Below are 28,000 nucleotides of genomic sequence, written 5' to 3' on the forward strand. Positions count from 1 at the left end.
GTTGATAGTAGTTTTTTGAATGTTCTTAATTAACATCGGTGCTAATTGACCTACTTATAAAAAAAAATTAAAATCTAGAATGGTTTTGTTTGCTTGAAGTTAAGAACAAAGCTATGTAATGGGTTATATGTGCTCTGCCTAACATGGGTATTGAAACTCGGTTTCTAGAGGTGTAAGTTGGCAGACATACCGCTCTGCCGCTGGGGAGCTCTAAACCTACCCTCACTGAAGATTTGTGATTTATTCACAATCTTTTTTGTTTGTTTGTTTTGGAATTTCGCACAAAGCTACTCGAGGGCTATCTGGGCTAGCCGTCCCTAATTTAGTAGTGTAAGACTAGAGGGAAGGCAGTTAGTCATCACCACCCACCGCCAACTCTCGGGCTACTCTTGTACCAACGAATAGTGGGATTGACCGTCACATTATAACGCCCCCCACGGCTGAAAGGACGAGCATGTTTGGTGCGACCAGGATTCGAACCCGCGACCCTCGGATTACGAATCGCACGCCTTAACACGCTTGGCCATGCCAGGCCTTATTCACAATCACCAAAGTTGTACTTTACATTTAATTTAATCTAATTAAAACAGTATATTTGGAAATGTTACATATTTCGGAGTAAGAATAATTTTAATAAAGTGCTTCATCTGTTGCAAACCAATAACATCGTAAAAAATGTATCCAATATTCATTCTAATATCTCAAACAAAATAGTCTTAGTTAGAGAATAACAAATTAACAGTTTGAAGCACTCATACGTTTGAGAGTTTTTCATTGGACTCGGTGTGAGAGAAGACGATAGTCTCGAAATTGGTTCGTATTTCGTTATTGTTATTTTAGGATAACTCACTAAAAACCGTTGACTTAATATAAAATATCTTTATATTATTGTTCTTAATATATTTTTTATTTAAATATTTATTTGTTGTGTTTAATACAAATGGTATGCGCAGTGGACGACGTTTGTAATTACTAAATATTTATTAATTAAGGCTTAATAGTACTAGTATTACTACTACTACTAGGACTGATACGATGTCTTGAGTGAAAGTTGTAAATTTTAGTACTAGCTATTATCAGGACTAATAACAGTACTGCTACTAATACTGTAAATTTTGTGAAGTGCCTGCCTTTTTTTTTCAATTATGATACGTAAGAGGCAATGTAGTATATAGGACTCGAGTAATATTAAAATTGAGAGTTCGGATAACAAAAGTTGCAAACGTGTAATGATATATTTGGATGTAAACTAATGAATACTACATAGGATACAGCATAGATTTATTTAACTTTTACTTTGCAGTTCTACTAATTTCTAAAAAGTAACAACAAGCATTGATTTAGTTTCTTAACTTTAAAAACCAATCATTGGTTTGTTGTGATGCTTGTAAATCATAAAAGCAGAGTTTTATTTGGAATCAGCTAATCTTTTTTAACTTGCATCTTAATATAAGGCTTAAATTTATAGTGAGATGCGAGGTGTATGACCAAAAGTAAAAATCGTAAATGCATGGGATAATAGGTGTGAAAAGTGAAACTGAATTGAAAGGTGGAGACACAACTGAGGAAAATGTTTTGTTGAGGCATTACAGAAAACATCTTGAGAGGCTGTTGGCAGTTTTGTGTAACCTTTTAATTAGTTAATGCCATTTGTACTGCTACTACTCCTAATGATAGAGATTCTCAGGTGCTGGAAAGTGATACCTTTCTTGTATTGTTTTGTCACATTAGTATGTATGTATAGTTTCTGCTGCATTATCACCTTTTTTTAAACTTGTAAAGCATTCTATATCTAATGTGCTCCTTGGACACATCCATCTTCATAAGGGTTTATTTGGTTAACGATCTGAAAAAGTGGAGTTGTGTTAGTTTCTTTTATTTGTCTGAACATTTTTATACATGTCCTACTACATATTTTAGTCATTAAAGCCTTCTACAAAGACAAAAATGATTATGCACTTTCTGTATTAAATTTTTGGACATTACTTATGCGATGACCTGATACATCTGATTTTATTTTCATTATTAAAATTTTATGTTTATTCAAATTATTACTAAAGGGAAGGGGGTTTATTTTACTTTTAATAATTATACATACACTGTGTTAATCTTGTTAAGTACTGTTGAATACTGATAATATTGGTATTAATTGATGTATTGAAACCAAAATAGACTGTATAATCAATTGAGATTTGTTAACCATCAAAGTGGTACTTTACATTTACTTTCATATGAAAAATAGAATGTTTGGGAATATTATAGAGTTCAGAGTAATAACTTGTTGCATAAGAAATGTGTTTGTAAGCAACAGCTTATGGTACCCTGTTGAATATTTTTATGCATATATATATATATATATTTGTCTTTTACTATGGTAAAGAATAAAATAATAAAAAAAAGACTAAAATAGAAAATAAAGAAAGAGATAAAAGGAAAAACAGAGTTTGGACAGACTATTGGTTTAATGTCCAGGTTTATCAGTGGGTTTTCAGAATGTTTTCATGAAATATAGCTGTCAGAAATATGAAAGTAATTTTAAATTTCAAAGAAATTACAAAATATCAATTTTCTTATATTGAAATTTTATAAATATTGCTGAAATTGTCAACCTCCCATCCTACAAAATAGATAATTATGGTAAAAGTGTGTAGACAATTTATAAATGGCTGCAGAATTAAATAATTTTATTTGTGAAAAACTATATAAGAAGCAAAAATATATGGCAAGCATGTTTATTTAACACATGAATCTATGATGTCATAGACTAATAATAAGTGTGATGAAAATGCATTTAAATGTTCTTACTGATGTGCATCCTTTCTGCTGTCATTTAGTGTGCATGTGTATGTGGCAAATCTGAAGTAAACGTAATGTGATATATAGCTACAAGTTGGATAGAGGTACTAACAAAATTATCTTCAGCACTATGCACTTATAAACTGGTAAAATGTATTCCAAATCTTATTATATTTCTATTTTTTTAAATGTTAAAAAGTCTAAAACAAGTGTTAAGACACTTTATTAGGTTGGTTTAGAACACACATTGATTTAACAAGAAGGTTAAATTTATTATTAATTTTAATTAAATCATTACAATGTTGACTTTGCAACCTTGGTTCAGAATTTGTCCTCTGAAATGTATGTCTAGACTTTGAAAAACCAGTAACTGTTCTGTGTAATGCCTTAATTACCATCACATTCCAAGTATGGGTTTGCATTTCCTAGAAAACATGTGTCTTTAAAGGTTTTCTTCTCCTCCTAGAGTGTTGGTAGAGTTTAGTGGCATTTTACTCAGAACTTTACACACAAACTCATACTGTTGATTCAACTGGGTTTAAAATAACTTTTGTTTCTAGATTTTAAAGGCAGTTCTCAGTTTGAAACCTTTGAACTCAACTGTCTCTTGAAAAATTTTCAATTTTAAATACAATAATTTTTATTCACTATACAGTGTATTTATTAAAATTAATTTTATACTTTTAGGATTTATAAACTGGTGCTGAGGGAAAAGAGTGTGTATATAAGTGTGTGTGTGTATAAACATGTACAAGCAAGAGCTTTTAACTGAAAAAAGTGTATTTGAGTAATGTGTTGAATGCTTTAGTATTTTAAATTTCAGCATTTTAACTATGATTGTAGTGTTTAAAACTAGTCACTGCACAGAAAATTTTAAGCTGATTAGTCAATTAAATGAATATATGTAATTGTCTTAATAATATGATTTCATTTTAGTTTGAAAGATCCTCTGAATACAGTTTGAATCTAATTTTTATCCTATATTTTGCAGTTTTTATTTTTGGTGCAATCTAAAATAGTCATTTCATATGATTGTACAACTGGAGGATAGAAGGATAAAAATAATTACAAAATTAATTTTTTAAAACTTAGTAATATTGAAATAATATAGTCAAAAAGTAATGACTGTATTTTTTTGTTAATCCATATGTATTTTGATTGCATGCATATCTAAGTGGGTTCGGTTTTAGTTATAATGAGCTGAAGGACAAGGAACCAGAACAGACCCCACTTATATAGTTTATCAAATGGTGAGAAACACTAAACCAATTTATATATACATAACAGTGCAAAACATAAAGTTGAACAAAAAATAACTGGCAACTAATTCATATAACCACTTTGTTTTAATGTGAATAATCAAGGTCAAATACAATCTTGAAACAATTGTTTGTCTTTCATGTCATGTCAGCTAGTTACATAAATGGACTTTACTGCCTGGATTAATATGAAAAGAACTTTGAATTAAAGTGCTAGGAATATCAAAGTTTAGAAAATGCTTAATACCATAATCATTCTTAAATATTAACATCATGCTATTTTAATTGTTTTAATTACTTCTGTTCTGTCAAATTTACATACACAATTTATAGACTTCAATGGTACATCTGTGCCATTCCATCCACTAAACTCTAAAATAAAAATAAAAAATTCAAAGTAAGCTTTTAAAATTTAAATATTTAATAAATCTGTCTTTAAACTTCCTTAACATAAAATCTTACATTGCAGAGTAGTGAGTGAAGCCATACATTTACCTTAGTTTTCTTAATTTTATCTATGTAAAGTCTACTAATGGCAATAAAATCCATTTTTCTAAGTATGTTGCATACTGTGGACATTATAGCAAGAATTACTAAGGCAGTTCTAGTGCACATTAAGTGTAAGTAAATGCCCAGGTCATTGGCAACATTTGAAAACATGGAAATCAGGATGAGTTGAAGGTTGTTAGATGCTTTTCTGTTATTCTTACCAAGAACAAACTTTCTAAACTGGAGAATTTTTTATGGGAAATATTTGTTCAGAACTGTAAGAGAGTAATAGCTTTGTTTTTGATTTCGTATTCTGATAGCCAGTAAGGAAATCAAACACGTTGTGCACAAAAACACAAGTTTTTGATCAGTGCAAGCATACTGATGAAAGAGTATCCAGAATATTTAGGAATGTTTGGACATAAAATCAGTTTTCCCTGTAGTATAATTTTAGTGCAACTCTGGTAATCTTAATCCTGCACAATACTTGGTGATCATAACAGTGTGGTCATGAATCTTGTCCAGGAATGTTTTCAGAGATTCATACAATTCAATAACCAACAGCAGTTAAATATTTTATGCTCAGTACTAGTTTTGTTGAGTTTCTCCAGAGAATATATCCATGGCATTGCTTGAATCACTGATTTTGTTTGATTCATTTGACTCGTGAGAGTTTTGCAATATGTCTGGTTTCTGTTGATGTTTGTTTGTGGTGTTGTATCAAAAACCTTCTTTACATGTACATCACCATTCTTAAATACCTTAAAACTAAATTATGCTATGGTCAAACAGCAAGTGCTCAAACTGAAAGGTGATCTTTAACATTCCTTAGTAGTTTCAGTTGTGCAGTGAACCATGTGTCTTATCCTCTCCATCTAATACCAGACCACATTCATCAAGAGACTAAATAGTGTGATCTAATAAGTTTTTTTTTCTGTATTTACAGTGAGGTTTGATTTGCCTAGTTTATCTCCTCGTACACCACACAAGCATTAACCAATTTTACTGTTAGGATTGTTCATGATGTGTCAGGGTAACTCCTCTAAGTTTCCAGTCCTCAAAGTTGTAATGAGACAGTACAGCAACCAGTTACTGTTGACTTATTCCTTTTTATAATTTCCTTGTGTAGAAATTGTTTTAGTCAGATAACAGCTATGATCTTTTTTTTTTCCTATATGTGCCACTTCTACTCTGATAGTCAATTTGCCCTCATTAAGTCCTGTATATACAAAGTGGTTTGTCCACATTCCATTTAGCCAGATACTTACTATGAATTAAAAGTAAAGGAAGATTGCTGTTACTTTGATTGGTAATTCGTGGTGTGGGTAAATTGAATCTGACTTTTTTATTTCTGAATGTTTCAATTCTTCAAGTCTTCCATTAGGAAAAGTAGCATTTAAAAAAAAACTTGTGAAGTGGTTATTTAAATTTTGTTGTCATTATTTTATTTTTATGGGATATAAAGCCAAAAATGTGGTGGTCTCAGAATTTTTTCCAGTAGCCCTCTTTCTTTTTTGTTTTTCTGTTAATTTCTCTCTCATGTGCATACTTTCTCTCTTTTGTCACCTTCCAGTATGCACATGACTAGAAAGAGACACCAGAATGTAGTTAGTGCAGTCATGGGGCAAGTGGTTTGAATTTAAGAGTCTGAAATAGGGATTTAGAAAAGATATGTATGTATTTTAACCTGGACTGTGGGTTTTGTAGCGGTCCACGATTGTGGACAGATGTCCTGATTGCCCTTCTTGAAATGCAGTCATGATTCTAAAATACATATTCAATCTTTGTAACTTTTTTTTCAAACTTCTCGAAATTAGGTGTGTTGTAAACCTTTAATTTAATATATATTCATGTAGGTTTTTACCTTTAGATATTTCACAAACAAACTTGGTGAGGGAAGACAAAACTTTGAAAAACACTATGTATTTGTTAAGAACTTTTCAAGATACTTATGTAAGTGATATTTTACAAATTAAACAGAATACATTTTAATATTTTTAAACCTTGATTCATATCAAGATGTTATTTTCAAACATGACTATCTGCTAATGATTTTCTGTTTTATATATTTTTTTAAATGCTTTATGTACTGTAACATGATTAAAATACAAAGCATAACTTTCACATTTCTCTTAAGGTATAATGTAAACGCTTGAAAGGAACAAGTGAAACATTATGCAGAAACGACAAGAAACGAGACAGATTGCTAAAACAAGTATTGTGCCAAGAGGAACACATAATCAGCCAAGACTGTCTAGTTCTGGAAGTTCAGGAGTGTTGATGGTTGGACCCAACTTCAAAGTTGGTAGAAAAATAGGATGTGGTAATTTTGGAGAATTAAGATTAGGTGAGTTACTTTTAGAGCTGCATTTAATTGTGATAATTATGATAAACTTTTGCACTAACTAAGATAATTAATTATATAAATTCATATAAAAATACTTGTAATTCTATGTAGTTGTGGAAGACACGTGGAAAGCATCTGCTACTAGGGTTGACAAGCTGGTCTTCAGTTAACATCTCATTATTGGACCAATTTTGTATTTTTTAAATATGACTACTCTTTTGACCAATATTCTAACTCATTGTTGCATGTAATCACTTTAAAGGATCACTTGGAGCTAAACAGTAGACAGCAATGTAACTTGCATTCTTATACCATAGCTCAGCCATTGGAAATAAGTTTGATATTTTAGCTGTATGATCAGGGTTACAGTACATCCCATTTTGCTCTAGAATAGCCTTGTTACAAGAGGTGTCTCCCAGTTTACCATTTTTATATGAACACAGTAGCAAATTTAGATATACACATTTGGCACATGTTGTTTGGTCATAATGTATAAAGTAAATGATCAGTGCATAATTACCAAGATCAGGGTTGTTTTAAAGTGTAGTTATATTGATGTGAGTGATGAAATTAGTCCTTTTCTAGTTTTGTGTAAGAAACACATTAAGTTAGGGAAGTATGAAATGCACTGTGACTCATCATTATATTAAAGTATTTGATACATTTCTGTCATAAAGTAGAACTCTTACATGATACAGCTGACAAATTTATCAAATTTGATGTGTATTTTCTTTGAAATTGTTTATTTAAATGAAGATTTAGTTGAATAGAATGCCCAAAAATAATGTTTTTATTAGAACTTGGTGGTTTAATCAACATAATCATTACAAATGATTATTTGTCATTTGAATTAAACGTCTATTAGATCTCCTGTAAAAAAATGTTGTTGCATGCCACTTTTTTATGATTTTTTTGAGGATACTTTAAAAAATTATAACTTAAAATTAGGTTGAACACCATCCTGATTTTTTTTTATATTATATTCAGAGATGTAAGAATATATGGTAAAAATCTGAAAAGGCTGAATAACTGGTGACATGGTCAAACTGTGGCCTGAAGTAGGGCTATTTTAGCTAAGTCATAAAAGTTGCATGCAACTAAATTTTTTTACAGAAGATCTAACAGACTTGTAATTACAACAATTGCTGATTTATCAACTGATATGTTATAGGAATTAGAAAAAAAATCAGCTTTGTATCATATTAAGTCTTAGAGCTATGGCTTATTACATAAACTAATGTTTTTTAAGATTTTGGGTTTTCAGGTGAGTTTACAGCCTCACTATGAAAATCCTAAGAGAGATAAACTTGGTTTGAGACCGTTTTTGAATTCTGTGAGATTAATTCAGTCAGTGTAGCAAATTTCAGCCTTCTACCACCATTACTCTTGCAGCTTTAAGCAGCCAAAGTTGCCTAAAAATGAATTTGCCAAATATAAAAAAAAATTAATTAAATTTTACAGGGCTGTAAATCAGAAACTATTAGAGATATTGATCTAATCTTTGGCAGTTTTTCATTATATGGATAGATGAGCACATGTGAATATTTTCAAGGCATTCTGAAGGGGTCACCTGGAAAATTTTCCAAAATCTGGATGATCTGACATGGAATGACCCAAGTGTGACTAATGTTATAGAAATTGCAATGATGCAGAATGTGTGCACTCATGTTATCATATCCAATAGTATAGAGCTGGTTTTTACAAAGTGACTTGTCTTGGCTTTGTCCTAGTGGACCAGTATTTTAGAAAATGTTGTCACATATTGGTTATAATACATTACTTGTATATGTATGTTATTGCTATATACAAACAAGCACTTAAATTTTGGTTATTTTTCTTAAAACACAGAACAGTAAATAAGGAAGTATAGAAAACAGTTATCTTTTCTAGTTATAAACTGTGTACTTGTTTGCCTCTTACTGTAATTTAAGTCTTGACAAATTTTGTGTGAAGGATGTAAAACAAAATTATTGTTTTACACTTTGTATTTGCAAATTAAAAAAACAAATTACAATATAAATACCACATAAATACATCATAACACTATGTAACACAAGTTTTGTTCCTGGATAGTATGCATTACTTTTTAATTGCTTATGTTGTAAAAGTACAGAAAATGGCCATTATTCCCTTCAAACTTTGCTTTTGTGACCAGGATAATGAAATTTAGAAAATAACCTATTTTCTATGTAAAAACGAGCAATTTTGCACATTTTCATTTGCATGAGGTCTGAATAAAACAACATATGAATCAAGATTTACATGTATTTATACTAAAGTTATACAAAAATGAACAAAAATGTGTAGAAGTGAGTAGTTTTTTGAGATTTGCAACTGTAATATAAATCACTTTCAAGTATCAGCCCTCAAATATAGTCTCCCATCATGATTTCATTATATGCTCCCAGGTCAGAAAAGCAAAGGTTTTGAAGAGAAAAATGGGCCTTTTCCATTTACTTGAGGCATAAGCAATTGGGAAATAACACTTTCTGCCCAGGAGCAAGCAAAAAGAAAATATTTTGTTATGTTGTGTAATTGTACAAAAGAATATTTCAAATAATATTTTCACTTATCCCTTTCTTCTGAAATTTGAGACAAAAGAGAACAAGCTTTAGCTTTCCACTTTCAAGAGCTAGAAAGCCATATGGAGGAAATTCTAAGCTCTATATTGGCTATAAAATAATGGAGTGAATACAGTGTATATAAGGAAGTATTTCCAAAAATGAAAAGTGGGTGGGGTTACTATATTTAATTTTTTATGTATAATAATACTTCTACAAATAGATATTTTAGGAGGTTATTATAATATATTTTAACTTGCTAACATCAATAACTTGAGTTTTTGATTTACAAGAAACCATTGATTTTTTTATTTGGACATCAACAACAACGAATTTGAAACATGCTTTATGACACACAAAAGGATTTCTTTAAATATTTACTTTTAAACTAAGAAATTAACTAATGTGTAATACTAAATTCTTAATTACAATTTACATTTTGATACCACACTTACTGCTAGACATTCATAAAGTAGTAGTTCAATAAAATGTTTAAATCTATAACACAACCTTTGACCCGTCCGTGGAACAAAAAGGTTAAATTCTCACAAACATGATCAAGTATTCAAAATTGTTGTTTTCAATTAGTACTGTTTTTGATTATTTCAACAATCAATTAATTAAAATTATCACATAATTAATGAACTTATTGAAATTAGGGTTTCCAGTTATTCTAATTACCATTTCAAAATATTGCAACCAACTTGCTAATTCTTTGTTATGGCAAAGTTACCAAAGATATCTACCACTATCACTAATTGCTGAGTAGTTGACAACATTTTCATTTTAAGTGTGTGTATCAGGCTGCTATATATGAAATGTCGGATTTTCGTGTGCAAATTTCAAACTTCGATTTATAGTTTCTGAAGAGAAGCATTACTGTAAATTTGTCAGAATAATATGATATATTGACTGGTTCATTTCAAGCTTTCTTTACTTTAGAAACTAAATTGAATTTATATTGATTTTTATCACCATGGATAAAATTGTTATTAGTTCTAACTTGATCACAGTGAGGCAGTAGCAGCTCATTATATCAATCATGCATTTGGTAATGCCACAACTAATGAGCACATAGCATTGGTTTAGGAGGGTTCGCCATACATACCAAACCTCTTGATGTTTCCAATGTCAGAGATTCGACACTTAAAGACATCTTGTCGTGGTTCCCTGACATGTGCTTTCGTTGTGGAGGCAAGGACCACGATGCCTATGACTGTGACATGAACCCACATTGCGTAAACTGCAATGGTTCTCACCCTCTTACTTTCATTCTTGCCCAAAATGGTTGGAGGAAAAAGAGGTGCAGCATTTGAAAACGACACATAACATTAGTTATCCTGAAGCTCGGAAATTGCTGTCCACAACTCCATCTCGGACATATGCTGCTGCACTTCATTCTACAACTACAGTGGAAGTGCAGACAGATCTCTCTGTGCCTCCAAGAGAATCGTTTTCAAAACAAATGAAAAGCCTTTTGACCTCCGTGGTTAAAAAGGTTGATGAATCGACTTCCACACCCATCTCTGTTCCTCCCATACCTTCCAACAAACCTCAAGATCCACGTCCTTCAGTTTCAAATACAGGCATTTCTTCTGATACATCTTTTTCTCCCACCACAAGAGACAAAACAATTATTCGTTCATGTCCTCAGTCACTGGATTCCCCTTCCAATAACAAAAACCTGCCCACTCGACCCAGAGCAGGATCCATGGAGGTTGATAGACCTCCTCCGACTAAAGACAGTAAAGAAAAAAGACGTGGTCGTAAACCGAAGGGTTCTCCAGCCACTTCACCTACCCGTTCTTAAAAATGGCCACCTTGATACAATGGAACTGTCGAGGTTTACGTTCTAATCTGGATGATATCAAAACGCTGATTGCTTCCTACCATTCTGTTTGTCTTTCTTTACAAGAAACATTTCTCAAAACTGCTGATACTGTCTCCATTCGGCAGTTTTCTCTGCACAGAAATGACAGGTTGTGTGATGGTCGAGTACATGGAGGGGTGGCACTGTTGGTTGATCAACACGTGCCCACCCTGTCTTTGTCACTCAACACACCCTTGGAGGCTGTAGCCATCCATGTTTCCTTGGGTCATACCATCACTGTTTGTTCTCTGTACCTGTCCCCTGGAGAGACATATGATCAATCAGATCTTGATGCTCTTGTTGAACAGTTGCCATCTCCATTTCTAATCCTAGGGGATTTTAATGGACATCATCCCCTCTGGGGAAGTGCTATTATTGATGGGAGGGGCCGATCTGTAGAGCCACTTCCACTTACTTTCATGCACCTAGTCAGTTGTTTATCGCTATTGATCTCTCAGTTTGCTCCCCTTCATTATTCTCCCATTTTTCATGGAGGGTTGACAGTAATCCACTAGGCAGTGATCATTTTCCGATCCTTTTGAGAGAGACTGGCGTGGTCGATGCCACCTACCCTCGTGCCCGGTGGAAGCTGGATCAGGCAGACTGGTCCACTTTCACTGCTCTCGCAGAACTTGATCCTGCCATCGTAAATCAGCCATCAATAGACGACTGTGTAGCAGCGGTAACTGACTGTATTACACGTGCAGCTGCTCAGTGTATTCCTAAAACCTCGACACGTTTTCCACGATATTCTCATCCGTGGTGGAATCCTGCTTGCCACTTAGCACGAAAGGCTAAAAGCGGGCTTGGGATACTTTTCGTAGATATCCCACACTTTCAAACCGGGTTGCTTTCCAACGGGCCCGTGCACATGCTAGGTGGGTAAGACGTCAAAGCCAGAAGGAATCTTGGATTAAGTTCACAACCAGCATATCTTCTACCACCAGTTCCAAGATCATATGGGACAGGATTCAAAGGTTAATGGGCACTACAATTCTGTCCCCCTATCGATCTTACTCTCTGATGGTCAGGAGGTGACTGATCTTCGGAACATCGCTAACACTCTAGGTGAAAGCTTTTGCTGGGTATCTAGCACTTCTGCTTGTTCCTTCACCTTCCTGGCCATCAAGACTAGGGCAGAGTGATCACCTCTTTCATTTCGAACTTACTGTTTCTTTGACTATAATTGTCCCTTTACCCTGGTGGTCTAAAAATGGCCCTTCATCGGTCTGCCAGTACATCTGTTGGACCTGATGATATTCATTATGACATGCTGAACCATCTATCTCCTGCTTCTCTTGATGTCCTTCTGATTGTTTTCAACGGATCTGGCAGGAGAATGTTTTTCTGATGCCTGGCACCAGGCTATTATTTTACCTTTCTCTAAGCCAGGGAAAGATCCCAAGATTTCTTCAAACTACCGTCCAATTGCTTTGACGAGCTATCTCTGTAAGACATTAGAAAGGATGGTTAATGCTCGTCTTGTTTGGTTCCTTGAATCAAACAACTTCCTCTCGCCCACCCAGTGTGGGTTCCGTCGACAGCACTCCACCACAGACCACCTAATTCGTCTTGAAGCATCTATCAGAGAAGCCTTTCTCAACTGCCAACATCTTGTATCAATATTCTTTGACATAGAGAAGGCTTACGACACAACATGGAGGTATGGCGTTTTGCGAGACCTCCATACATATGGGTAACGTGGTGATCTACCCATGTTTATTAAAAATTTTTTAATGGACAGGAGATTGCAAGTTTGTGTGGGTTCGACACTTTCCCGTTCTTTTGTACAGGAACTTGGAGTCCCTCAAGGCTGTGTATTGAGCGTTACACTCTTCAGTATAAAGATAAATGCCATCACCGAACAACTCCCTCTCACTGTTGCGAATGGGCTGTATGTCGACGACTTTCACATCTCATGTCAGTAGTCAAACATGAGATATATTGAGCGGCAACTACAAACCACCCTCAATTGTGTGCGGAAGTGGACTCTGGCGAACGGCTTTAATTTATCTCTCTCCAAAACTGTATGCATGCGCTTTTGTCGTCGACGGGGTATTCACCCTGATCCTGAACTTCATATCGGTGAAGTTTTGCTGCCAGTGCTCCCGGAGACCACAAGAACACTGAACATCCTCCGTGTTCTCTCTTCTACCAGTTGGGGGGCAGATTGCTGTTCAATGTTAAAAGTATATCGTGCTCTTATTAGATCGAAACTCGATTATGGATCAATGGTCTATGGCTCTGCCAGACCCTCGGCCTTAAAGATGCTGGACCCCATTCATCACCAAGGACTTGACTCTGCACTGGGGCTTTCCATACCTCTTCAGTTCAAAGTATATACATTGAATCTCATGAACCTTCTCTACACCTTCGCCGTTTGCAACTATCTTTACAATATACTTCGAAACTTCATTTCTTACCAAAGTATCCCACCTGGAAATGTGTTTTCCTTCCTCAGTGGGCAGTACTTTTTCAGAACAGACGATCTGTCATTGCTCCGTTTGGCCTTCACATCCGGGTGCAATTGGATGAATTGGGTCTGTCCTTGGATAACATTGCAGAATCCACAGGTTGGCCCATCCCACCATGGCTTATTACAGCCCCCAAATGTGACCTTTCTTTCAGTCACCTAAAAAGGCAGATACTCCAGATTGGAAGTACCGTCTTTTATTCAATGAATATCTTTCAAACAATCATTCAGTTCCCATTTATACAGATGGTTTCAAATCAGGTAATTCAGTGGGCTCTGCTATGGTTTGCTATGGGTCAGTAGTTGCGCAGAATCCCTTCTACAGCTTCTGTGTTCACTGCTGAACTGTATGCCATATCTCTTGCCCTGGATCATATTGCAGCTGAGCAGTACTCCAACTGCACTATTTATACTGACTCGCTTAGTTCTATACTTGCCTTGGAATCGCCACACGTTAGCTCACATCCTATTCTCGCTGATATTCGAAACCGACTGGCCCATTTCTCATTAGCAGCTACTTCAATCCAGTTTTTCTGGATACCAGGCCATGTTGGTATTTGCGGGAATAAGCTTGCAGACATGGCAGCTAAATATGTCTGCTTCAGCACCATCACTCCTATGCCTATTCCGTACATGGACTATGGTGTTGTCTTCAAGGCTCTGCTCCGTGCCAGCTGGCAGTCCACTTGGAGTGAGCAACGAGACAACAAACTTTTTCAAATCAAACCCAAAATTGGACTTTGGCCATCTAGCTTCTGTAAAGTTCAGAAGGAGGAAGTTGTTCTCACTAGGCTACACATTGGTCACAGTTTTTAACTCATCATTTTCTTTTATCTGGAACTGATGCACCAATGTGTAGTTTGTGTAACACTCAAATCACTATCAGCCACGTTTTACTTTCTTGCCATCGTTACAATTCTCAACGACGGCAATATTTTAAACATATTTTTTCCCATGGTCAGTCTGTAACATTGGACAGAGTTATTGGTGATGGTGACTCTGTCCACCTTGATAATGTTTTAATTTTTTAATGGCCATTAATCTTTTTAAGCTCATTTAAGTGTTGCATATTTATTCATTACACCTTTTTAATTGTGGTTCCTTTTTTACAGTTTTAATCTCTCTCATTCAATTTGACATTGGACAATGGCCAGAACATTAAATAACTCGACACCAGGACTGGAAAGGCCAACTTCAGGTGACTAATGCTACTGTTTGAAATATTCGTTTGAACTACTCGTTAGTCGTCCTGGGGAGTTGTTATTATACTTTTGCTGCATATCATTTCACACTTTTACTACTTTACTTTTTAGTACTGGCCATATTGACTCATAACCCGGAACCAGGACTGGAAAGACCAACTTCAGGTGACTGCAGAACCAGGACTGGAAAGACCAACTTCAGGTGACTGATGGTGGTTCTTGAACTTACCTGTTAGTCTTCCTGGCAGGTTATGATCATTACCTTTTTGCTAGAGTAAATACCTTACAACTTCTTATACTCTGCCTTCTATCTTAACACTGTAGACTAGGTGTCAACATTGGTTTTATACGTTTTTGTTTTACCTTCATTTCCATTTATGTCTATTACTACATTTATTTATTTTTTTTTTTTTTTTACATTTTTTTGAATGTCTGGCACAGATAGCCTCGCTGCTTTGTGCCATAAAACACTAAATCAATCAATCAATCAATGCATTGGTTTAGGAGATTTTGCTCTGATCTTACAAGCCTTGAAAATGAGCCTCAGGACTGCTGTCAAACAGCCATTAAAGAAGAAGAACTAAAGGCTTTAGTTGAATCAGATACCTGCAAAACCATGAGAGAACTTACCAACAAATTTAATGTTCATTATTCAACACTGTTCTGATATTTTGATGCAATTGACAAGGTGAAAAATCTTGACAAAGAGGTTTCTCACGAATTGACTGAAAACCATCAAACAAGACGAGTTGAAATTTGTTCCTCGCTTCTTACTTGCAACAAAAACAATTCATTTCTCCATAGAATTGTCACTTGTGATGTAAAATGGGTTCTTTACGACTATCTATGATGACATGCACTATGTTGAAGCACCAAAACATATGCCAAAACTAAGTGAGCTCTTCACCCCAATAAGCTGATGGTTATTTTTTGGTGATCATCAATAGATGTAATTCATTATTCATACTTAAACCCAGAAGACACAATCACAGCAAAGACATATTGTTGTGAACTTCAAATTATGCATCAAAATTTGTCACAGAAACATCCAGCAATAGTCTGTTGCAGTGGACTCTAACTGCTTTGTGACAGTGCTGTCATGTTTCAAATGTTACTGTCCAAAAACTAAACAATCTTCAGTATGAAACTTTATCTCATCCACCATATTCACCACATTTTTCCCCTACAGATTATCACTTTTTTAAACATTTGGACTTTTTTTTAAAAGGAAAAAAAATCATTTGCAAACCAAAGGTTAATTTAACATGCCTTTGAAGACTTCATTGCATCAAAGGACATCCAGTTCTCTAAAGATGGCATTTATAAACTTACATTTCATTGGAAGAAGTGTATTGTGTCCAAATGAGCTTATTTTGATTAAATAAATTAAAGAGCAAAAAAGATATACTTGTTTCACATTTTCCTTTAAAAATCTGGCATTTTACTTGCGACAGCTTGATACCATGGTTTAAGAAACACTGTATTAAGTAAATGTAATACATTAATAAGGCCATTTATCAATCACTTAGCAAATACCAGTAATCACCCAGGTCTAGTGTATATTTAATAATCAACAACATAAAGAATACCCATGTTTAAAAAGACATTATAAAGATGCTGATAAAATGAATGTTCTCATTGTTTGTCAGAATTTTTTATGCTTATTGTAGCATTTCTTACATTAAGAATAACTTTAAAACTGAAAAATACATACAGTCAGTATGAGAGCAAATACCAGAAGCTAAATTATTTTTTATAGTAGTGAACTATTAGACAAGAATCTAGCAATTCCTAGAAAGCAAGCAGCCTTTATATAAGTCTGTAATCAGACTTCATTTCAAAATTATTGACTAAATTTTTTGTTTCTGTTTTCTGTGACTTGTACAAGGTACGAATCAAGTATTTTCAATATAATAACATTTGTGGCAATTTTGGAATTAAATGAGGACTTTATAAATGCTTGTTTTGTGATAGTTTATTATGGAAAAGATTAGAGGATAAGCTTGTACTTGTCACTTTGAGACACTTTAAGCTCCTAGAGGATATCAGAGTATGAGGGAACTTCTGGCAAGGTATTTGAAAAAATGAGAAACCTATTGAGGAATAGTAATTATGAAATTGTGAAAAAGAGCAAAGTGTTTGTATTTTCTAAGTTTAAGCAAAAATTTGAAAAAGTGTTAGTAAATGTGAAATTCACGTTCTTCGTAACTGTGTGCAAAATGCAGTAAATGCTTTTCTCATTGAAGGCGAGTGTCTGATTGTAAAAATCAATTTCTTTTTTACATATTTAGTGCTTGTACACCTAGCTAATGAATTTCTGCAGACTTGCTGATGTTAAGTTAGGATGCAAGGCTTTTTCTGTACAGCTGACAGTTACATTCCATTGCTATGTCAGCCAGAGTGTCAGTTAAAACAAGTTTTGGCTCAAATACATACACCCTTTATTCTGATCCACCAGGGTTTTAGAAGGTTTAGAGTTTATACCCTTAAAATGTTGGGTATTTTGGTATCTTGATTGAGTACCAGAATGCTTTACAATATAGAATTCCTCCTACCCTCATTTCACATAATTTTAATTGAATTTGAAGGACCCAAATTATAACTTTTTCCTAGGCATAATATTCAACACTTGCTGAGGTAGTTTTGAACAGCCCATATGGTGAGATGTATTTAGTGTTTGTGCATGGATAACTGAACATATTCAAACAGACAACACTTATTATGAACAACATTTATATCTGTGATAAATTGTGAAAGTTTGCAAATGAAAGATGTAAGTCAAGAGTGTAGAAATATTTATGGCATGAGGTATGAAAAGTTTCTGAAGTAATAATTTAGAGAAAGTGTATAAATTGACAGTCTTCAAGTTGAAAGGTAATGGCTCAATTATGTGAATTATGCACTGCATAATTAGAACTGTGAGAAGATAGTTTCAGTGAAACTTATAAGTTTTGCTTTAAACTAGTAAACATTCAAACTAGGAAGTTTTGAGTCTGTACTCACTTTTTAATTACCTTTTCATGAGATGTGTGTAGCTATTGCAAAAGAATATAGGACAAAACACTAACAGGAATGGAAGGAGTATGAAACCATTGCTGAAAAGAAGTTGTTCATGAGTTTAAGTCTTAAGGAAATAAACATATCCTCGTAAGAACTATCAACATTGTAGTATTTATTTTATGCTTGACAGGCATACCACTCTTAGTAGAGAAGTTTTTCTCATTAATGAACAACTTTTGATCATTAGAATAAGGCTGATTACATGATTTAACCATGCATGTAACAAAGACAAACTTTGGCCTGTCGTGTAAAAAATTCCCAAAGAAATTACTTATCAGTATTGTAGATAATGTTTACCTGTTTGTCTTCACCTGTTGGGTTTTTGTTTTAGTAAGCATGTTTTTTTAGGTTTTGTTTAATTAGATGTGCACTTGGAGTTTGAAATTCATGTGTATCCTGTTGAGTTTGTAACTTAGTTTGGAATGAATGGAAGAATGATGGTTAAATCTTAGATGCTAGTGGTCTGCAGAGTGTTGTTACAAAATTTCCTGATTACAAAGAAAGAAACAAAGATCTAAGGAATTCTTTCCATTAACGTAGTAAAATGTCTTCTGTATTAATTACTGTGGCTAACATCTCCTGATCTCTCTAATGGATTATACTGTGTGTGAACAGAACTGGTCTATTTGGTGAATTGTATGTCATAAAACAAGAAACTTGCTGTGAAGATATCCATGTTTGGGAGTAGGCCATTTACTATTGTAGCCTTTGGTTGATGGAAAGAATTACAGAAAGAAACTTACACTCATAGTTGGACTTAGGCAAAATTATGCCCTGAAGAACCTTTGTATTCAGCATTCCTACTATCAAATTGACAGTAACTGCAAGCTACAATGTTGATTTTGACACCTTTTATGATTGGTTATCCAAGCAGGGTTACATGTTTTCCACACCAAGGACTTGTCCTGTTGGCACAGTATTTATCCAGTGAAGGTAAGTAATGTTCTTGAAACTGAAATAGAAAGATGAAAGAAAGATAAGTGACAGAATAACAAGGAATTAGATTTAAGAAACAGATGTCAATGGGAGATGAAATTTATGATGGGGAGGATCTCATTTGACTGTCTGAATGTACTACTTTGCAAGGTGTTAGTTTTTTTATAATCAATTTTTAATGTTATTAGACAATAATTGAATTAAACATTTAAGTTTTGAGTAAGTAAAATAACCAATTATACAGAGCATTTGAAGATTAGATGCAGACATAAGGTTGCACTATAGTTATAAGTAAAACCTAGCAGGTGGATTCAGACTTTTGAAACTTTATATTCCTTAAGCAAAAATAATGTCAAAATGTTTTTAACTCACATAACTTTGTATGCCATAAGCCATGAACTTAAGTAATTATGTATGATCACGTGAGAAAGCAAGCTGTCAAGATTAAATATTTAAGTATGTGTACCACCAATGTTGATTTGATTTTGTGATAAAAGTTATAACTTTGTACTTGTGTAATGTTCACTTTCTGTTGGAATATGTATGATATTGTTTTACAAATGGACAGATACGTTCATTTGTCCATTTTTAATGTATTTTCTGTATACTTTTTGTTCACAATAACCATTATAATTCATAATTTAATTGTAAGTTTTTTCATTGTTACAAACTGATTTTTATTTAATTCTTTCAATGAAACTATTTACAGTGATATTACATTTAATTTGACGTTTCAGTGCAGTCAGGTTTGTATTATCTTAAAGATTGATATATTGTTGTATTGTTTGAGGTTCTGATTTTGTTTTTACCATTACTGAGTAGCTATTTTAATGACTTACTGTTACATAATCAGTAATGTTTTTGTTTTTTGAATTTTTTTCCATTCCTATGAAAATATTTGATATGCTTAACATGGAAACTTGCAAATTTTGTCATTGTGAATCTAACAGTACCTTTGTCTGTGATGTTGAGAAAACCCACTTGTAGAGAAAAATATATATGTAAAAATGGCTTGTTTGGGTTGAGAAAATATTTTACGTAGAGGAGCAAACAACGTTTCGACCTTCTTCAGTCATCGTCAGGTTCACAAGTTTCTCAATCCCAACGAGCTGTTTTTACATATATATTTTTCTAATACCTATGTCTGTATTATTTGAATAAAGTATTTTATCCCTTTTCAACTAAACAACTTAATGAACTTAGGTTTAGTGCAAGTGTTTTTCATACTGTTTTAGAGCTTGATATCTTGAAGTATTTTTCATTTAATCTATTGTGTGTGACCATATACAGAATTTAAATTTAGAACACAGAATATGTTTGTATATCTTCATGCATTACTCTTAATGGCAATGCATGTATTTGCCACTTAATGATAAATAATTTTACCTCTCATTAATTTGTACAATATTCATTAAGTACTTTTCATACTTGTGTATTTTCATCTACAGTTTTAAACCTATTTCAGAATTATTATATAGGTTTTATTCGTTTTTCTTGTTATTTTCTATTTTCAGGAAAAAATTTGTACAACAATGAACATGTTGCAATAAAACTGGTAAGTGTTCTTGTTAAAAAATTTAAACATGTATCCTACTGTTTTTAAGAATCTTCACATGTCTTATCCTTTAAAATATCTTGTGATATATCTCAAGTGCTCTTGTTTTCAAACTTTAGAGAGTACTATGAGATTACATTTTATCATTAAGAAGTATGAAATATATACATTTGTTGGTAAAGTCATCTGTTTATTATTCTGTTTATTCTTAATTACTGTAACTTCATTATTCAAGTTACATTGTCTTGCTTCAATGTAAATTGTCAAGTTTTATTTCTGTTTTTAAAATAATACATTTCCCACTTACTTTCATTGAATTGACTAAATATGTTTATTTCTTGTGAATCGCTAGAAATGTAATAGGGTTTAAGAAAGGTGTTAAATGCAACACTAAGTAGTGAGATGTATGTCATGTTGAAAGCATAGATTGTAAAATGTTGGGGTAGGTAAAATAACAGATGAAATATAAAGATTTACTGAAAACAAATGTTCAAAATTTATTTATAAAGCTTTGGAGATTAAATAGATAAAAATTGAGCTTTTTGAGATGAAGTAAAGTATTTTTAATCTTATTATGGAAATTGCTTTGCTTAGATTAGTATTTAGAAGTACTAGATACGTTGATGGAAAAATCTTTAGTACAAATACTTCATTAAATATTGATTTTTGTGCACATTACTAAAAGTATGAAATTTTGTAAAGATTTGCAAAATGTACTAAAGGTTATAGTATAGAAACTACAATAAGTACAAAGTGGTTATGAGATTGGTCAAGATGACTTATCTTATAGCTAGAGAGTTAATGCATGTCATCCTTTTCATCATGATTTTTTTGAAGCCATTCTTTCTCTCTATTTCATGTTGTAAATTGTCTTTCAAAATACTTATTTTGCTTTAGCATCCTTGATCATCATCAATTTTGAATTTTCCTCAAATTTAGTTTCATTTGCAAATAAAAAAAATATTGATATTGAAATAGTATTCCAATTGAATGTACATCAATTTTTCACAGTAAGTTTGAGAAGTCTTTTAATTAGGTTTTAATTGAATGTTATTGGTTAATTTGAAAAAAAAAAAGGCAAACAAGACTAAACAGTACTGAAAGTAACATGCTCTAACCATGATTGTGTCTTCTGTTAATTTTCTGAAAATTAGTCTCTGTGTTTCACAAAGTTTAATTTATGTCATTTTTCAATATTATTCCTTTACATTTGACCATAATTCTTCTAAATATTTCCTTATTCATTACAGATATGCAAGTTTTCACAAATGTGTATTGTTTGTTCATGGTACCACATTCTGAACCTCTTATAAGTGCTGGATAACAAAAATGTAAACAAATTACTTGGCAATTGAAAAATTAGCTTATTTATTACAGAAAAAACTTTTAGAATAAATTTACAGTTTTTTACATTACATAACTAAGATCTGTTATTTATAGATATGTAAACAGTATAGCAATGACTATAGTAGATTCAGTGTATTCAAAACTAAGATTTGAAATTATGACAATGTGCTCAAATCTGTGAGTCGTTTATTTCAGAATACATTTACAGACTTGTGGGGTTCTCATATATGAATAAGTAGCAATTTTTGATTTGTTATATAATATAAAAATTGAGTAAGTTTAATCTGTATTTTCTTATTTAAATATACATTTTCTCCAGGAACCAATGAAATCCAAAGCACCTCAACTTCACTTAGAATATAGATTTTACAAGTTATTAGGAAGTCATGGTAAGATGTACAGTTTATTCTTAAATGTACAGTTTTATCATAAATAAAAGTTGTATAGCAGGTTTATAACCTGCTAACTTTACTCAGGTGTATAAATGGAAAATAACTTTTGTACAGAGATTGAATGTGATATATTAAAGAAATTTTTGAACTTCACCACATCTTTGCAATCTATGTTACCCTGTCTATTCATGCTCTGTTTTGATAACTGTGCATTTTGTAAAGAGCTCTTTAGTATATTTTTTATTAAAGAAGACTTAAAGCTGTCATATCCAAGGAACTACTCTGCTCATTTTATTTAAGCCATCTAATGTGCAAAGGTTATGGTTTCCCAGTATCCCTTTCAATAATGTGATATTACAAAACATATTTAGGTACTGCATCCTTGACTTGATCAGTACTTTTTCTTATGGCATAGCATGAATGCCTTTTCAAGTCCCTGCCACACTGAACATGCTCACCCCATCAGCTGTGAGGACATTATAATGTGACAGTCAATTTTACTATTCATTGGTAAAAGAGTAGCCCAAGAGTTGGCAGTGATTGGTGATGACAAGCTGCCTTTCCTCTAGTCTTACACTGCTAAATTACAGATGCTAATGCAGATAACCCTCGTGTAGCTTTGTGTGAAATTCAAAACAAACCAAATCTTAGTGAACCTGTACCTTGTTTTCAGATACAGGTACTTTCTGATAAGGTTGTGTACTGTTGCTTGGGGTGGTACATAGATATTTTTTTTTACCCATGACTACAGTATGCCCTTCTTTTAAATGGTCCTGATGTTCCAAGTTGATCCATATTTCTTTGTTTTCCAGTGTATGTAAATTTAGAGAATATTTCCATCTTGGAAATATCTAAATATTAGATTTAAACAACTGTTTATGAGCTGAAAATATGAATATTGTGTGTTGGCAAGAGCTGTTACATATTCTTCTCAAAAGTTATAATTTTTTTATGGCATCACACTATATATGAAATGTTAAGCAGTGGCAAAATATAGTCCTCGTACATTTTGTCACTGCTTAACATTTCATGCATAGTGTGATGCCATTATATAAAGAACTTGCTCTTTTTTGTGATTTACATATTATGCGAAGAAAGAAAATAACGTATATTTGATAACTTCTAAGGTATCTCTGAATTTACGTAAATTGGTCTGTAGGCCAGTCATGACCATTTATCAACAAAATGGAATATTTATAATCAGTGGTGTATTAGAAGGAAGCTAAACACTCTTCTTCCCAAAGTATCTACTATATCTCATTTTATTACTTGGGTATTTGGAGAATGGCCTTGCTTCATGTACAGTGGATTTATATAAGTCATTCTTAGCACTATTTTTAGGCATTCCAAATAATGGAAGGTTTTTGAATATACAGTTCTATCAGTCAGGTCTACTAAAATATTTTCATATTTTTTGATCCAAACCACCTTTTCAGTTACTGAATTGAGATTTTACAGTTGTTTTACATGTATTGTCTCATCCTCCTTTTGAGCCTTTAGTTTAGTGTTGTTCATTTCACCCTTTCCTAAATTGTATTTTGTTGTTGATGTTAGCTTTTGGACATAGTTGGAGGGTTGTTTACAGTCCACATGCTTATCATTTCACATTTGTCTTGCAATATATACTGATTCCTGATGTTTTTTTCCCCATGACTAGTAGCCAGGGAAGGAGAAAAGATCATTCTCACCAATTTATTTGCTAACCATTTCTGACATTTATGACCAGTCTGGTTCTGATTGTTTGTTATGTCTTGTCAGAGCCCTCAAGTGTTATGTGTCTCATATTAACTTATTTCATGTTACTAGGAACTGATAGTTTATTTGTTGGGATTCTTCTGTTTCCTGTAACTTATCTCCAATCTCCTTAATAGGTGGCATTGCAAGTTGATTTACATGGCCTGTGATAGATTATCATTACAGGAGAAGAATTGTTTGCATGTTGCATCTCAAGAGATTCATCATATCCCTATGTCATTAGCCATTCAGTTGAATTGCTCTCTGGAAGATATTGTGTGGGCTGGTAGGTAGACTACTTCCAACAACTTTCTTTCTCATTTCTTACATGATCTTGCAGTTTCCTCTTCTTTTCTGATGGTTTTTGACTAACACCTGTAGCTATTTTGACCACATCTGTTAGACTTTAACCAGAGGTGAGTATTTTCCTCTATCATGTACTCTTTTATTTCCAGAATTCCTTTACTTTTTACTGGATCCCACTAGATGGCAAGTATTGCCTGAGAAAGTATGTGTATGTTTTTTCAATTCTGTACTAGCAACCACTTTCATTGTAATTTCTACAAGTTGCAACAGGCTGTGTTGAAAAGGGGTGTTCCATATGACCATCTAAGTACCTACCTGTAGGTATTGCCTTATTATAATGGCTCACCACTGGATTGTCTTGAGTACAGCCAAAAGGGATTGATTCTGCCTGTACCTGTCATTCATAGGATTGAATAAATTGAGGTTGGTTTGTTTTTAAAATTTAGGCAATTTGCTTCACTTATTGTACAGTTTCCAGAGCACTGTTCCTCTTGACTCCCTAATGCATATTACCCTCCAGAATCTACTGGTAGAGCTATGGAGCTCTTATCTATCACAGTTTCTAGTTTTTCTGTCAGACAGAGGCTTTTCCTTCAGTGTTCAAGTGTGTTTCTTCACATGTGTTGGTGAAGTGGGTGAAGTTGGGGGCACTTCTACTAGAGTCCTTAGATATTTTTTCCAGATGTCACTTAGAAGTGGCACTGACATTTTCAGAAGTCTACTCATAATTCTGATTGAGATTTGACACAAAGCTATCTAGTTGGGGGAGTGCATGGTCATTCCTGCGATCAATGTTGGTTTCATATATTGTTCATGGAAGGAGGTTCACTATCTACTCATAATTCCGATTGCAGAGTGGTCCCATCTTTGGTCCTTGGTTGAGCACAGTTTCCATGTCCTATGCCTAATTCCATTGGCAAGCAGAATACTTCTTCTGCACTTGGTTGGAGAGTGAAGATAAGTGCTCATATTTCCAGACTGATTGAATTTTGTTCATTTGGTTGAGTGTGGCATAGATGATCGCATCTTTCTAAGCATAGGTTATTGCCTTTTGGACTTCTTCTGATGAAAGAGAACGTTTCTCCATTTAGGTGTTGCTTACTTTCTCGTCATGATTCTGGTGGTGTGAAATGCCATCACTCTATGGCTACAAATTGGGAATGGATCAAAAGTATTATTGCATATATAAAACATTGTGGTCCAACAGCCCAAGCCACCTTCCATACATACTGTAAATAAACTATAGTTGAAAGATCTTTATAAGGTTTAGCTATGTTTTATTTTCTGTCATAAGCATCTACATGATTATGTGTGTAATGTGTATAAACTCAAAAATTATTTTATTCTTTCAATTTGTAAATTTAGTCCTATGGTGGAACTTTCTGTCAAAGTATTATAAGATGAACTACAAGTGTTTGTGCAGTTACTTTTCACTGAAAGCTGTTTTGTTTTGGGCTCTGATATAGATATCACTTGATATTAGGGGATGATATATAGTAAGCCAACCATGGATAAAGAGGAGTAACTATCTTGTAAAACTCTTCTCAACTAGATTTTTTATATTTCTGGATCTTATATACATTTATCATTGTTTATTTTCTCTTTCCCCTTGAGGAGAAGGCTGATAATCTTTAATGACAAACTTTTTCATTATTTTTTTATCTTCATTTGGGACAGATTTATTAGAGATAATTAGACACATGTTAATAACTTTTGCACAAGTATTCATTTGGACATTTCTATAATCCTTCACATGAGAAGAGATCAGTACTAAAGATTTGAAACATCCTTGTATTATATAGAACATTTTAAGACTTTTGCACATTAATAACTGTTTTCTTTCAATATGTAATATTAGTGTATCTTTCTGTAATGTTACAGAAGGAATACCAAATGTATACTACTTTGGACCATGTGGCAAATACAATGCCTTGGTCATGGAGTTGCAAGGACCCAGCCTTGAAGACTTATTTGATCTCTGTGAGAGAAAGTTTAGTCTTAAAACTGTTTTGCTAGTTGCTGTTCAGCTTGTAAGTGTTTAAAAGCAAACAATTTAGTTTTATTCCTTGTTTTTGTAGTTTTAGATTCAGTGTATTAGAAGTTATGCCTTTCATTCATGCCTTTTTTTTTTTTTTTTTACAAGCTCTTGTTTTTCTTCAGTACTTGTATGGTAATCTTTTTTAATTGAAAAATAAAAATGCAAAACTAGTATTCAGAAATTGTGAGTTTAAGATGGAAGCTAAATAAAGTAAGAAAAACATACCTGTGTGTTAAGTCCTGTTAGTTTTTATTGGTGATGAAAAATTGTGACAGATCACAGGAATACATGGTGTTATAACAGTATTTTGTCAATATATAGTCAAATGTAACAGTGATTTTGAAACATGATTGTAATGTATCTTTCCAAAGATTAATATTTTAAATGAAATATCAAAATAATCCACATTTTCTAGTAAAAGAAATAACAACATGTTAAAATTTTAGAAGATTATTTTACACGTATAAAAATGTTAAGTGTAGTGGAAATTAAATTCTTTTATGAAGTATTAACATAATATGAATGAAGATTATTAAACAGAAATGAGACATTTAAGATTTACCTTTTGAGAGAGCATATGTATGTTCTTGTCATTTATTTGAATGGCTAGAATTTCCTGACATCACTGTTTTAAATACAAATGGCACATCAATATTTATGTTAGACTAAAAGCACAGAATTTGAATTTAGTAGTAGTGCACCTATATTAGACTTAAAATCTTTATTTTGTTTAATATTGAATGAATAAGCTAAGTTTTTATTATCTATATAACACATGTAAAGGTGAATGTTTGATTGTGATAATGTAATTTATGAAATAAAATGTTTGCTCAAATAGTATGTAAACATTATTATTCACAGCTACATCGAATAGAATATGTTCATTCCAAACACCTAATCTATAGAGATGTGAAGCCAGAGAATTTCCTGATTGGAAGACATTCAACAAAAAAACAGAATATTATACAGATTATAGACTTTGGTTTAGCAAAAGAATATATAGATCCAGAAACCAGCAAACATATACCGTACAAAGAGCACAAGAGCTTAACTGGAACAGCTAGATATATGAGTATCAATACTCATTTAGGCAGAGGTAACTTTGTTATAATATCTCTATTTGTCGTTGTAGTTATTTTACTCTCAGGAGTGGAATTGTCTGATTGATATTTTAATCTATAAATATTTCTTGATGAAAACAATATGAACCCTAAATCTTTGACAAAACTTGTTCAAGTTTTAGTAAATTTTTGAAATAACAGTATGTATCAATAAATCATAACTTGTATGCTTATATGCTATTGTTACTTGGATTATTTTATAATATTTGTGAATGTTATAATTTAGGTGTTTATATATTGGAATTTTATTACATGTGACTTGTTAATTTATCATATCCAGAGCAAAGCAGACGAGATGATCTGGAAGCACTAGGCCATATGTTTATGTATTTTCTACGAGGTAGCTTACCATGGCAAGGGTTAAAGGCAGAAACACTTAAAGAGCGTTATCAAAAAATTGGTGACACCAAAAGGACAACACCTGTAGAAGTACTGTGTGAGGGTTATCCAGGCAAGTAACTGCAGTTTTTTTTTGATCAAACATAACTAGTTATGAGAAATTACTGGACTAAAT

At 32.9% G+C, this 28,000-nt stretch overlaps 1 protein-coding gene across 1 annotated transcript; it reads left to right on the forward strand.

The window, feature by feature from the left end:
* The first annotated feature begins 717 nt into the window (after nucleotides 1-717).
* Nucleotides 718-28,000, forward strand: LOC143249715 (casein kinase I-like). Its single transcript, XM_076500029.1, has 7 exons — nucleotides 718-813; nucleotides 6,682-6,891; nucleotides 20,508-20,548; nucleotides 22,215-22,284; nucleotides 26,209-26,357; nucleotides 27,227-27,461; nucleotides 27,767-28,000. Exons 2-7 carry the CDS (start codon nucleotides 6,720-6,722, stop codon nucleotides 27,943-27,945), a joined length of 846 nt encoding a protein of 281 aa, XP_076356144.1. The 5' UTR covers nucleotides 718-813; nucleotides 6,682-6,719; the 3' UTR covers nucleotides 27,946-28,000.

The sequence above is a fragment of the Tachypleus tridentatus genome, chromosome 4, assembly GCF_004210375.1.
Source record: "Tachypleus tridentatus isolate NWPU-2018 chromosome 4, ASM421037v1, whole genome shotgun sequence".
Classification (NCBI taxonomy): domain Eukaryota; kingdom Metazoa; phylum Arthropoda; class Merostomata; order Xiphosura; family Limulidae; genus Tachypleus; species Tachypleus tridentatus.

Bases quoted from the DNA above. Each gene is read 5' to 3' on its own strand.
- LOC143249715 (XM_076500029.1), top strand. From the start codon at position 6,720: ATGCAGAAACGACAAGAAACGAGACAGATTGCTAAAACAAGTATTGTG. The intron at 22,285-26,208 runs GTAAGATGTACA...GTAATGTTACAG, and splicing joins CAAGTTATTAGGAAGTCATG to AAGGAATACCAAATGTATAC. The intron at 26,358-27,226 runs GTAAGTGTTTAA...TATTATTCACAG, and splicing joins TGCTAGTTGCTGTTCAGCTT to CTACATCGAATAGAATATGT.